At 46.0% G+C, this 11,428-nt stretch overlaps 1 protein-coding gene across 1 annotated transcript in view; it reads right to left on the reverse strand.

The window, feature by feature from the left end:
• ATP6AP2 (ATPase H+ transporting accessory protein 2) overlaps positions 1-11,024 on the reverse strand; it is a 28,331-nt gene extending 17,307 nt beyond the window's left edge. The window contains exons 1-3 of the mRNA XM_036271376.1: positions 10,892-11,024; positions 3,103-3,233; positions 1,030-1,161 (exon numbers count right to left, since the gene is read on the reverse strand). Of these exons, the coding sequence (XP_036127269.1) occupies positions 1,030-1,161; positions 3,103-3,233; positions 10,892-10,931 (303 nt within the window). The 5' untranslated portion in view covers positions 10,932-11,024. The remainder of the gene's footprint in view (positions 1-1,029; positions 1,162-3,102; positions 3,234-10,891) is intronic.
• Positions 11,025-11,428: the final 404 nt, after the last annotated feature.

Raw genomic sequence — 11,428 nt, forward strand, 5'->3', positions numbered from 1 at the left:
TGGAGATGTCCATATGACGGGTTGTGTGAATTTGGAGCACAGCATACTCTTGCAGTTCTGATTTCTCTTAGAGGACTCTAAGGGTCCCACGGCGAAGGGAGGCAGGCAGCTCCTCTATGGCAGCCCTGAGGTAGCTGGGGTTTTACTAGTCCTCCTTTCAAGAATCAGACAGCAGCCCTGGCCGGTTTGGCTCAGCGGTTAGATCGTCCCGGGTTCGGTTCCCGCTAAGGGCATGTACCTCGGTTGCAGTTTGTCCCCAGCCCTGGTTGGTCGTGCGGGTGGCAGCCACTCGATGTGTCCCTTTCATGTCGATGTTTCTCCCCCCCCCCCCCGTTCTGCTCTATCTGAAGATAAATGCAAAAATGTCCTCAGGTGAGGATAAAAAAAAAAGAATCAGACAGCACTCTGCAGACCCTGATTTTTTGCACAAAACACAAGTCCAGCGTCAGCTCTTGCTCACCACTGTGGCTTTTGAGTTTTCTACTCAAATGTGGCACCTGTTGTGTGTCCCTTCCTTGTTTTTATGTTTAGTTATGTACGTAAAAATGTTTTGGTGACTTCTATACGCCTGTAGTGGAAGGAGGGCCTCTCTCAACAGCTCATTCAGCCTTATTGCTTGAAAGGCTTGGGAAGGAGTCAGCGAGCCAGCCAGAGAGCCCCCCGTCTCTTCTTACAGGAAAATGAGGTAAAATTCTGAAGGGAAAGTGATAAGATAATGCCCAAGACAGTATCAGCAGGATATACCCTCAACGGGTTTCATTTTTTTGAGCTTCTGACTCTTCTGAGAGTGGGGCAATTTGTCTGCCTTTTATCTCAGACAGTACTCCCACCCACAGGAAACAGACGAGTCTCGGTAAATTTATGACCACCATGTAATTTTTTTTAAAACAGAAGCTGTTTTACTTATCAATCAGTGCATCCAAAAAAAAAAAAAAAAAAGACAAGTGTGCTTAGAACACAATTCATAATGATAGCTGACAAGACAAAATTAAAGATGTATCCCTTTAATTTTTTAAACTAAATACTCACATTCTCCAAAGGGTACGAAATGACACTGCCTGGGGGTAGGGCGAGTTTGTCCACTCCCTTCACCAGCACCATAACGGTAGCCTGAGGACGATGGAACAGGTTCCCCACCGCAAGTCCTGGCCAAGAAAGGTCCTAAACATGGAAAAGCGTGAAACGGTGCTGAATTATCGACTCAGGAAACCATGTTCCGAGAACATCTAATAAACAGAACTAAGGGATTCCGGGATGACACTGGCAGTGACAGTTCACAGGGGGAGCAAATGTTTTATTTAAGGCAGTAGTTGCACTCTCCTAATCAAGGATGTGGATTTCTACCGTCTTCATTTTCTTAAAAGCTTGTAGAGATTCGAACAGTAACAGTTAACAGTAAGTCACTCAAATCTTTGCTGGAAAACAGCAGGCAAGTAAACAAAACATAGGTACTTTGGAAATTCCAGACTGCAAAATATTCTTGTCTTCTTGTAACCATGGATGTTTTCTTCCTACCAGCACCTGTCCACCATGTGAGGATGGGTACAAGAAGTCCCCAGTCTGCAACCTGGAAGGGGGGCCCTCACCAGAACCTGACCATGCTGGCACCCTGCCCTTTCCTGAGCCCTGGCGGGCGGCTTAGTTGTTTGGAGCACTGTCCCGTGCACCACAAGTTTGCAGGTTTCATTCCCAGTCACAGCACACACCGAGGCTGCGGGTTCTATCCCTGGTCAGGGCGCATATGGGAGGCAACCAGATGTTTCTCTTGTTTCTCTCTCCTCTCCCTTCCTCTCTCTCTAAAAATCAATAAAAAATCTTATCCTCAGGTGAGGATTAAAAAAAAAAAAATTCTCATTAGACTAAGCTCTATATAAATAAAACAAAATTCCTGCTGAAAGTAACTCATATTCGTTTACTAATAATTATTTCTAAAGGTTATTGTAATTGCCATTTGTAGTCAAATTTAAGTCTTAAAGAACGAAATGCAAATTTCATCCCTAAATGTAAACAACCAGTCCAGTTCATGCTAGGAGCTCGGGAGCTCCTCCCTTAGGCGGAACAGAGCGAGTTCCCATGCACTGCTTCCGGTTTCAAGGGCACTCAGGACCTAGAGGGAAAGTTCCTTTGAGAGACTGATGATCTCTAGAGACCACATCCAAAGCACCAAACTTGCTCGGCTGGTGTGGCTCAGTGGTTGAGCGTAGACCCACGCACAAAGAGGTCGCCAGTTCGATTCCTGGTCAGGGCACATGCCCAGGTTGTGGGCCTGATCCCCAGTGGGGGGCATGCAGGAGGTGGCCAATTGATGTTCTCTTTTGTCGATGTTTTTATCTCTCTTTCCCTCTCACTTCGTCTCTCTCTAAAATCAATATAGAAAAAATATTTTTTTTAAAAAGGACTCCAGAGAGCTCTCACCTTCTGCCCACCATGTGAGGATGGATACAACAAGAAGTCCCCAGTCTGCAACCTAGAAGGGGGTCCTCACTAGAACCTGACCATGCTGGCACCCTGACCTCAGACTTCCGGCCGCAGAATGGTAAGAAATGTCTGTTGTTTATAAGCTACCTAGTCTACAGTACTTTATAATAGCAGCCTGAACTAAGACACAAATCTATCATGTATACTGAAAAAATAAAGTAAAATTATACATCCTATTGATAGGACAAATGCATTTTTTTATATACAAAGAATGTCACTACTGTGAATAAACTATTACATGGATAAAGGTTTAGAAGGATTTGGTTTCATAAGCTAAGCTTGAAGCATTTATCCAAGATCTCCCCAACTATGAATGAGCTTTTTTACTTTGCAATCTGTACCACATATACCTGTTTGCTTGTTGCTTTCTTGGGCTATTAGTAGAAATCAACAAAAATGCTTTCAGAAGCAGCTCCAATTTTTTAAAAAATTTTTATTTATTGATTTGAGAGGAAAAGAGAGAGAGAGAAACACTGATCTGTTGTTCCACTTATTTATGCATTCATTGGTTGATTCCTGTATATGCCCTGACTGGGGACTGAACCCGAAACGGCGTAGCAGGGTGACACTCCAATCAACTGAACTACCTGGCCAGGGCCCAGATATTTTTAAAGACACACGTACTTCTTTCACAGAGAAGCCCATGGATAACGCAGCCACGTCTGGGATTCGCTCTCCTGGTATAGGCCAGTTTCCATCGCGGAAAACAACAGACCCTGGTGATCTTAATATGCTAAACTCATTCCCCAAAACACCTGAGAAGAAAACAGATCAGTAAATGAGTGATGAGCATCATAAATCTTTTGCATCCATGCTGAAAATTATTAAATATGTTTCCCCATTCCCATTGACTTAGCATGCTAAAATTATGATTGAACAAAATGATGAATCCTGAATAAGCATCAATGAATTCTTTTTCAAGATATCACTCTAAGAATATAAGAACATAAGAATATAAGTCCACACATTCTGCTGTAGCCAAGACACAACTATGAAACCAGATTCTCCTAATGATCTAGATGCCTTCCTACAAATGGCCCTTAAACAGGAGCATGTGGCAATTTGTCAAGAATTAGAAGTCAGTGGCACTTCTCCAGAATTTAAGAAACAAAAAACATGCCCAGCTGGTGTGGCTCAGTTGCTGAGCATCGACTCGTTCACCAAGAGGTCACCGGTTTGATTCCCGGTCAGGGTATATGCCCAGGTTGTGGGCCAGATCCCCAACAGGGGACATGCAGGAGGTGGCCAATTGATGTTCTCTCTCATTAATGTTTTTTTCTCTCTCTCTCCCTCTCCCTTCTCTCTCAAAAATCAATAAAGAAGAAGAAAAATTTTTAACAAAGAAACAAAAAACGAAATCCTTGCACAGAATAAGGAAGAAAGGAAACTTAAAAATCTCTAAATTATTTCTACCACTGACCCTCTCTTCAAAATGCAAAGTTATAAAATTCCTAGCATTCCACCCTAAAATTTCAGCAGGTTAGTATATCTTAGAAAAGATCATATCTTTCCTTTAATCTCACAGGCAAACCTAGTGAAATGAGGGCTGTCAAACGGGTAACATGTTACCAGTCAGAGTATAAAACACTTCAGACTTTAGAAACAAAATCCCGGAAATAGTATTTCCAATGGGCATGTCAAGAAGGTAAGAAAAGGTATTCTGTAATAATAAAGTCAACTAGTTTAGGGGTATGGGGCCTGGGTGAAGGATGAGAACAAAGGGACTATTTTTTTTTTTTTTTAATATATTTTTTTATCCTCACCTGAGGACATTTTTCCATTTTTTGTTCAGATAGAGCGGGAGGGAGAGAGAGGAAGAGAGAGAGAGAGAAACATCGATGTGAAGGGACACATCGAGTGGCTGCCACCCGCACGACCAACCAGGGCTGGGGACAAACTGCAACCGAGGTACGTGCCCTTAGCGGGAACCGAACCCGGGTCTCTCTGTACCGCAGGCCGACACTCCAACTGCTGAGCCAAACCGGCCAGGGCCAAAGGGACTATTTTATAGGCCCTCCAAGGCTAAGGAAGAGGTGTCTGGCCTCTTCACCCGTCAGGTGTTAACCCAATGATGTCTAGCTTACACAAGGTCAAGTGGCTAATGGAACCTTTTGGGTTCCTTTGAAAAGATTAGCTCCAAGTCCAAAACAAATGTTGTTCATGCCTAGTATGGAAAACTAGATTTTAATAAAGCAACATTGTGCCCTAGCTGGTTTGGCTCAGCAGTTAGAGCATCAGCCTATGGACCAGAGTCCTGGGTTCAGTTCCCGCTAAGGGTTCCCGCTAAGGGCACATAGGTTGCAGTTTGTCCCCCGCCCCGGGTGGGGTCGTGTGGGTGGCAACCACTCCATGTGTGTCTCTCACATCGATGTTTCTCTCTCTCTTCCTCCCTCTCTCCCTCCAGCTCTGTCTGACGATAAATGCAAAAATGTCCTTGCGGTGAGGATAAAAAAATAATACTAGTAATAAAGCAAGATTGTTATTCTCTTCACCTAAGGAAAGTTTCACTTACAGAGTATGGGAATAAAGTTGGAAGCCACAGTAAGTGTTTCAGTGTTGCAGTATTGACAGTAAATAAAGGCCTCAGGATGGTGCTGAGACAACATGCAGAGTTATGAGTTTCGATTCAGATCAGCCACCAGAGCAGAAATTTCCAAATTGTTCTAGCCTGGGGTAGACTGCTCCCTCTCCTCCCCAGATTAGCCAAATGGAATGGCCATTTGTAATTGATAAACATCTTGGTTCACTAAAGTAGTAGTAGTTATTGCAAATTCTAGAGAAAATGGGGCTGCAAGAAACCCATACTTTCAAAGTACCACACATTTGAAAAACCATATTTGGATCTGTTTTGAGATATGGCCCTACTCACTTAACCCCAGCAAAATTATACTAACTTACTTTGCCTCAACTTTATCTATCTAGAATATTGTTTTAAAAATATGTTTTTATTGATTTTAGAGAGAAAGGGAGAGGGTGAGAGAGATAGAAACATCGATGAGAAAGAAACATCACATCGATCAGTTCGAACCCACAACCTGGGCATGTCCTCTGACCAGGAATCAAACCTGTGACCTCTTAGTGCATGGGATGACACTCAATTCACTGAGCCACACCTGCTGGGCTGCCTCGACTTTATAGTTGAGTGAGTAGGGCCACATCTCAAAACAGGGCTATCTCCAGATCCAAATGTTTTTTAAAATGCGTGTGGTACTTTGAAAGTAGAGTTAGATTCTACTTCTGGGCCTACATAACAGTCCTTCAGGAGCCTAGTGCTTTAGACATTAGTCATGGACTCCTATACCTTTTTTTTTTTTTTTTTATCCTCACCCGAGGACACTTTACCATTTTTTGTTCAGATAGAGTGGGAGGGAGAGAGGGAGAGAGAGGGAGAGAGAGAGAGAGAGAGAGAGAAACAGCGACGCAAAAGGGACACATCGAGTGGCTGCCACCCACATGACCAACCAGGGCCGGGGACAAACTGCAACCCAGGCACGTGCCCTTAGCGGGAACCGAACCCGGGTCTACAAAGTGCTTCTTAATGCAGGTATCTCTGGGATACCTGACAGAAAGTCACCTATCCTCTACCTAAAGGGGGACACCATGTCAACTTCCGATCATCTCTACTGTTCCAACAGTCTAGTCCTTTGAAAAGTTTTTCCTTGTGCTAAACTGAAATGGGCTTCCTTACTTCTTTCATCTTTGTTTGATCACTCCTGACTGGGTCTCATCAGATAAACTCATCTCCAGCTTCAAGAGAAAGCAGGGGCCCTGGCCGGTTTGGCACAGTGGTTAGAGCGTTGGCCTGCGGTCAGAGAGACCCGGGTTTGGTTCCCGCTAAGGGCACGTACCTCGGTTGCAGTTTGTCCCCGGCCCTGGTTGGTTGTGCGGGTGGCAGCCACTCGATGTGTCTCTTTCACGTGGATGTTTCTCTCTCTGTTCCTCTCTCTCCCTCCCACTCTACCTGAACAAAAAATTGGAAAAATGTCCTCGGGTGAGGATAAAAAAAAAAAGAAAGGAAAGCAGAGGGATTCCTCCAGCTACCTGCTTCCTCTCCCCACCACAAATTTATCTGCACGAGCCCCTATCCTTATCGCCTCTCCTTCCATAGAGAATGTCCCTCTCCCAGCCTAAAATAACCCTGTGGTTCAACCTTCTTCAGGACCTCCATTCATTCACCTATTAAACTACTCATTCAATGTTTATTAAGCCACTATTCTGGCACAGTTTATCAGGAGTTAGGTGCCCATATGGTTGTAGGCATACAAAAGTGGCCCTGTAGAACACAAGCTCCCAAAGGCAGGGATTTATTTGTTTGTCTTGTTCATACAACATTCCCAGGGCTGAAAACAGTGCCTGACACATCGATGCACAGTAAATACTTGAGTTAATGAATGAATGAAGCCACACTTTACACCATCCCTTTCCCCATATCAACTGGTCCTTTCACATCAGTATAAAAATACGCTTAGGGTGCTTCCATTCTAGAAGTAAAACCACCGCTTTGGTCCTCCCAGCCTCTACCAGCCTCTGCTTCCCTTCAGAGGAAGAATCCTGGCAGAGAAGTTAGCCACGTTTGCTTCTCTGTCTTCATCTCACATTTACCACCTACTCCAAGCTTCTGACCCCACCATGCCACTGGAACTCACCAAATCCAAAAGACAATTTTCAGTCCTTAATTTATTTAACTTCCCAAAGCACCTGATACTGGCAACTCCCTTCTTGAAAATCTCCCGCCTTGGTCTTCATAAGCCCTTGCCCCTGGTTTTTCTTCCAGCCCCTCTGGCTGCTTCTCCTCAGTTCCTTTCCCTTCCCGACCTTGACAGCTGAGATGTCCGGACTTTTTAGGTTTCAACCCTTTCAGTACAAAATTTGAAAGTAGCCCCGCTATACATATATTTATTTACAAAGTATACACTTGTACACGTGTAGCATAATAGATTATATATTCCTATTACAAAGCACACAAAAATGGAAATCTTTATTTTTATTTATTTTTAAAAAGGTCCTTTTTATTTTATTTTCCTTTATTGACTTTAGAGAGAGAGGAAGGGGGAGAGAGAGAGAGAGAGAGAGAGAGAGAGAGAGAGAGAGAAACATCAATGAGAGAGAATATTGGCTGGCCGCCTCCTGCATGCCCCCCACTGGGGATTCGGCCCACAACTTGGACACATGCCCTGACCAGGAATCGAACCGGCAACCTCTTGGTGCATGGGTCGATGCCCAACCACTGAGCTACACCAACCAGGCAAAAAAAAATGGAAATCTTTAAAAAAAGAGGTATCTGTGTAGTATTCTGCCCAAGTTAATCATGAGAAAGTATCAGGCAACCCCAGTTGAGGGACATTCTATAAAATATCTAACCATTACTATACAAGGGGGGGGGTGCAGAATAAAAAATTGATATAAATGGAAGAAAGTTCTAGTACATTCTTCTGGCATCCCAGTAGAACAAATAGCATACTCCCCTTTGAATATTTCAGGGCTCCATTCCTGACCTTCACTGTTTTCCTAGTTCCATCTCTCTCCTAAGGCTGAAAACACCAAAAACATATTGATGGCTTCCAGATTTTGATTTTCAGCCTACATTTCTCTTGAGCCTTAGACCTACACACCCAGCAGTCTGCTGAGCATTTCCTTCTAAGCCCCATGGGTCCTTCAAACTCAACAGGTTCAGAACTGAATTCACCACCTTTCCACACACTCCTCCTGTATTCTCTGTCTCGAAGGACGACACATCACCTTCCACCCAGCTGCTCGAATGGGTCACCTTTAAATCTTTCCTCAGCCCTGGCCAGTTTGCTCAGTGGTTAGAGCGTTGGCCTTCAGACCAATGATTTGCAGGTTCGATTCCGGTCAAGGGCATGTACCTCGGTTGAGGTTTGTCCCCAGCCCTGGTCGGGGTCGTGCGGGAGGCAACCAGTCGATGTGGCTTTATCACATCGATGTTTCTCTCCGTCTCTCCCCCCCCCCCTTCCTCCTTCCCTCCCACTCTATCTGATGATAAATAAAAAAATAAATCCTTCCTCAGCATCGCAGCTCATCAACCACTGAATTCTGTTGATCTTTTTTCTGATTATCTCACGAATCCTTTCCCCTCCATGTCCAGTGCACACTCTTCAAGCCCTCAACAGGTTTGCTGGAACTGGCCACCTTTTGACCTAACTTCCTATCACCTTTTCAAAATACAGATCTGTTCATTCATCCTTGAGCTTAACCACCTTCACTTGCTTGCCAGAGCCTTTGAGACAAAATCCAAAACATAACACCAAGGGCACCTCACTAACATTACTTCTGGGATCTCTCAACTTAACCCCTATACACTTCGGCCCCAAGAAACTATTTGCTCTTTGCTCTCATACCTCTGCTTTTATACATGCTGTTCTGTTGGAAATGCCTTTCCTTCCGACGCCAACCTTTCACATTTGTCCAGTGAGGCACCCCCCCACCCCCACCCCAGGGAAATTTCCCCTCAGCCCCCCACTCTGAGCTAGAGGCTAAGTGCGATGCCCTTTGGGAACTCCCACCATACTATGCTGTGCTCTATGAATGGTGGATGGAATCAATACATGAAAAAATAAATAGGTCTTACTTTTTACCTCTGAGACATCAGTGACCAAATCGAATCCCTCTTCAACAGGACATCCCTTCAAATTCCATGTGCTGTTTACCCTTGGCCCTTCCTCTCCAGGCTACACATCTGAATTTTTTCAAATACTCCTTATGACATGTTATTCATAACCTAGTTCCCCTCCTCTAGTCTCTCCCTGATTTGGTAACACCATTTTAAAGAACTTATTTTTTTCCCTCAAACAGAGAAGTCTGATCTCTTAAAGATGTTTTCCATTAAATCACATTTAGTCATTGTGGAAAAAAGTAATTTAACCTCAGCTGACAAGACCAAGCAATGCAAAAGCTGACAGGATTGGACTCTCGATCTGTATGAACTAGACTATTCTAGTTAGAAAAGCATGTTCAAACCATATACCAAACCAAAACCAAACAAATAAAATCCCCTAAACCTCACTGAATCAACATAATATCACTCATGACATTAAACGTGGAATTAGCAGACGTTCAGAAAAATCATAGTATCAAAGGGGAGATTTTTAAATTTCAAAAACTAGATTTAAAAATTAAAATAAAAAATTTCCCCAAAGCAACTTACTAGATAGATCGGAATGACTTTTCAGAGACAGACACAAAACAAACAAAAGAACCCTAAAATCTGGGGGGGCGTGAAAATAATCGTAACTATCTTCAACACACAACACTGGGCAATCCAGGGATGGAGATCTGCAGATTTCAAGAACATGAGTGGTCTGTACCCCCATGCAGAAATTAAACCACCATTCCATAAGTGGGACATTCTAGAACCGCACAAAGCAGAGGCATAGGCCTCCTATAGATTTTTAACCTACTGGTTTTAAACCGATACAATGGGGAACAGAACCCAATTCCTCCAAATTGTTTCCAACTTGGCCTCTTGTTGGCCACTGTCTGCGCCCCGGTCCCAGCCCCCATCATCCCCACATTCTCACGTAGTAGTAGCATTGCCACTACCTGTGCCACAACACATGTAATGGAAAAGACCCAGGTTTGGAGCCAGCTGATCTGGGTTCAACTCCAGCTTTTCTGCTTACTATTTGGGTGGTGTTGGGTCATTTACCAAGGCTTAATCACTATGTAAAACGATGATGATATCCTCTTCTAAGGATTGCTGTAAAATTAAATGAATTACATGGTACACGGGAAGGGACCAACTATTAGATGACTTGCACGCCCCTTGCTGAATGCTAGGGAACCTAGGTTCCACTCCGAAAGCTACCATTATTTGACATGTGACCCTAAGAACGTGACACACATCTTAGTTTCCAAATCCTTAAAATTGGTAACTGTGACAAACCATTGAGAGCTACTTTGAACCCGCCTTTGGAAACAATCCTACAGAAACAATTCCTCCACCTCCAACTTTTGTATCCTGAAACAATCACTGATGCCAACTGCTAGAAACGAAGCCACCAGAAACCTGCAAAGAAACGCAGCCGCTGATGGCAGCTAAGAGTCGGCCTTCCCCTCCTCGCAGAGGGCTGCGGCTCGACACTTAATTGAGAAACGCATTCCCGTCCTCCGAAGCGCCTCCCGAGCCGGAAGAAGGCCGGGATGACCCAAGACTGGAGGCGAGACCGCCGGACGCGCCTACCTCGGGGAGGCGGAGGGTGGGGCCGGCTCAGACCCCCGACGCGGCCCGGCCCCGCCCCCTCCCCCGGCCGCGCCGCCACCGAGAGGGCTGCGGCCAGGCTGGCGCCCCTCGCCCGCACTGCGGCACGCGCCCCACGGCTGCAGCCCGTGGCCGCTCCCGACCCCGGCGACTCAGCTCCCGCGGAGCGCGCCTCAACCGCGCCCGGGTCCTCACCCGCCACCAACAAGGACAGAAGCACGACGAGCGCAGCCATGGGTCCGCGCCGGCTGCAGCGGAGCAGGGGAACACGGAACCGGCAGGGAGAAGGCGAACGACCACAGCAACCGCGGGGCGAGGAGCTCCAGCTCGGCCCGGTCCCTGAGACCGCCCCGTCGTCGCCTCCGCTGGGCCCTGCCGCCCTCTCCGCCAATCGCCAGATACGCCGCTGCCTGCGGGGGAGGCGTAGCCGGGCCGACGTCAGTCTGATGGGCGAGTCCAACGTGATGGATGGAAGGCCCTTCTAATGGTAGACGGCAGCTGCGGAGCGGCAGCCCCGCCCCCTGGCCCGTGACAACCGGTCACGAGTTAGAGGGGAGGCCGGGCCATCGCAGGTGTGGGGAGGAGACGGATCCTGTCGAGGGGTCCAGAGAGCTCCCGGGGTGAGGCTTCTTCCCGGGTGCAGACCCTTTGGCCAGTCTCGGGTGACGGTTTCCAACCAGGTTGCCTGTCTTTCCCGATCGCCTGGTACCGCCCTGCTACGGGTGTAGCCGT

Source organism: Molossus molossus, unplaced genomic scaffold (genome assembly GCF_014108415.1).
Source record: "Molossus molossus isolate mMolMol1 unplaced genomic scaffold, mMolMol1.p scaffold_m16_p_2, whole genome shotgun sequence".
Taxonomy (NCBI): Eukaryota; Metazoa; Chordata; class Mammalia; order Chiroptera; family Molossidae; genus Molossus; species Molossus molossus.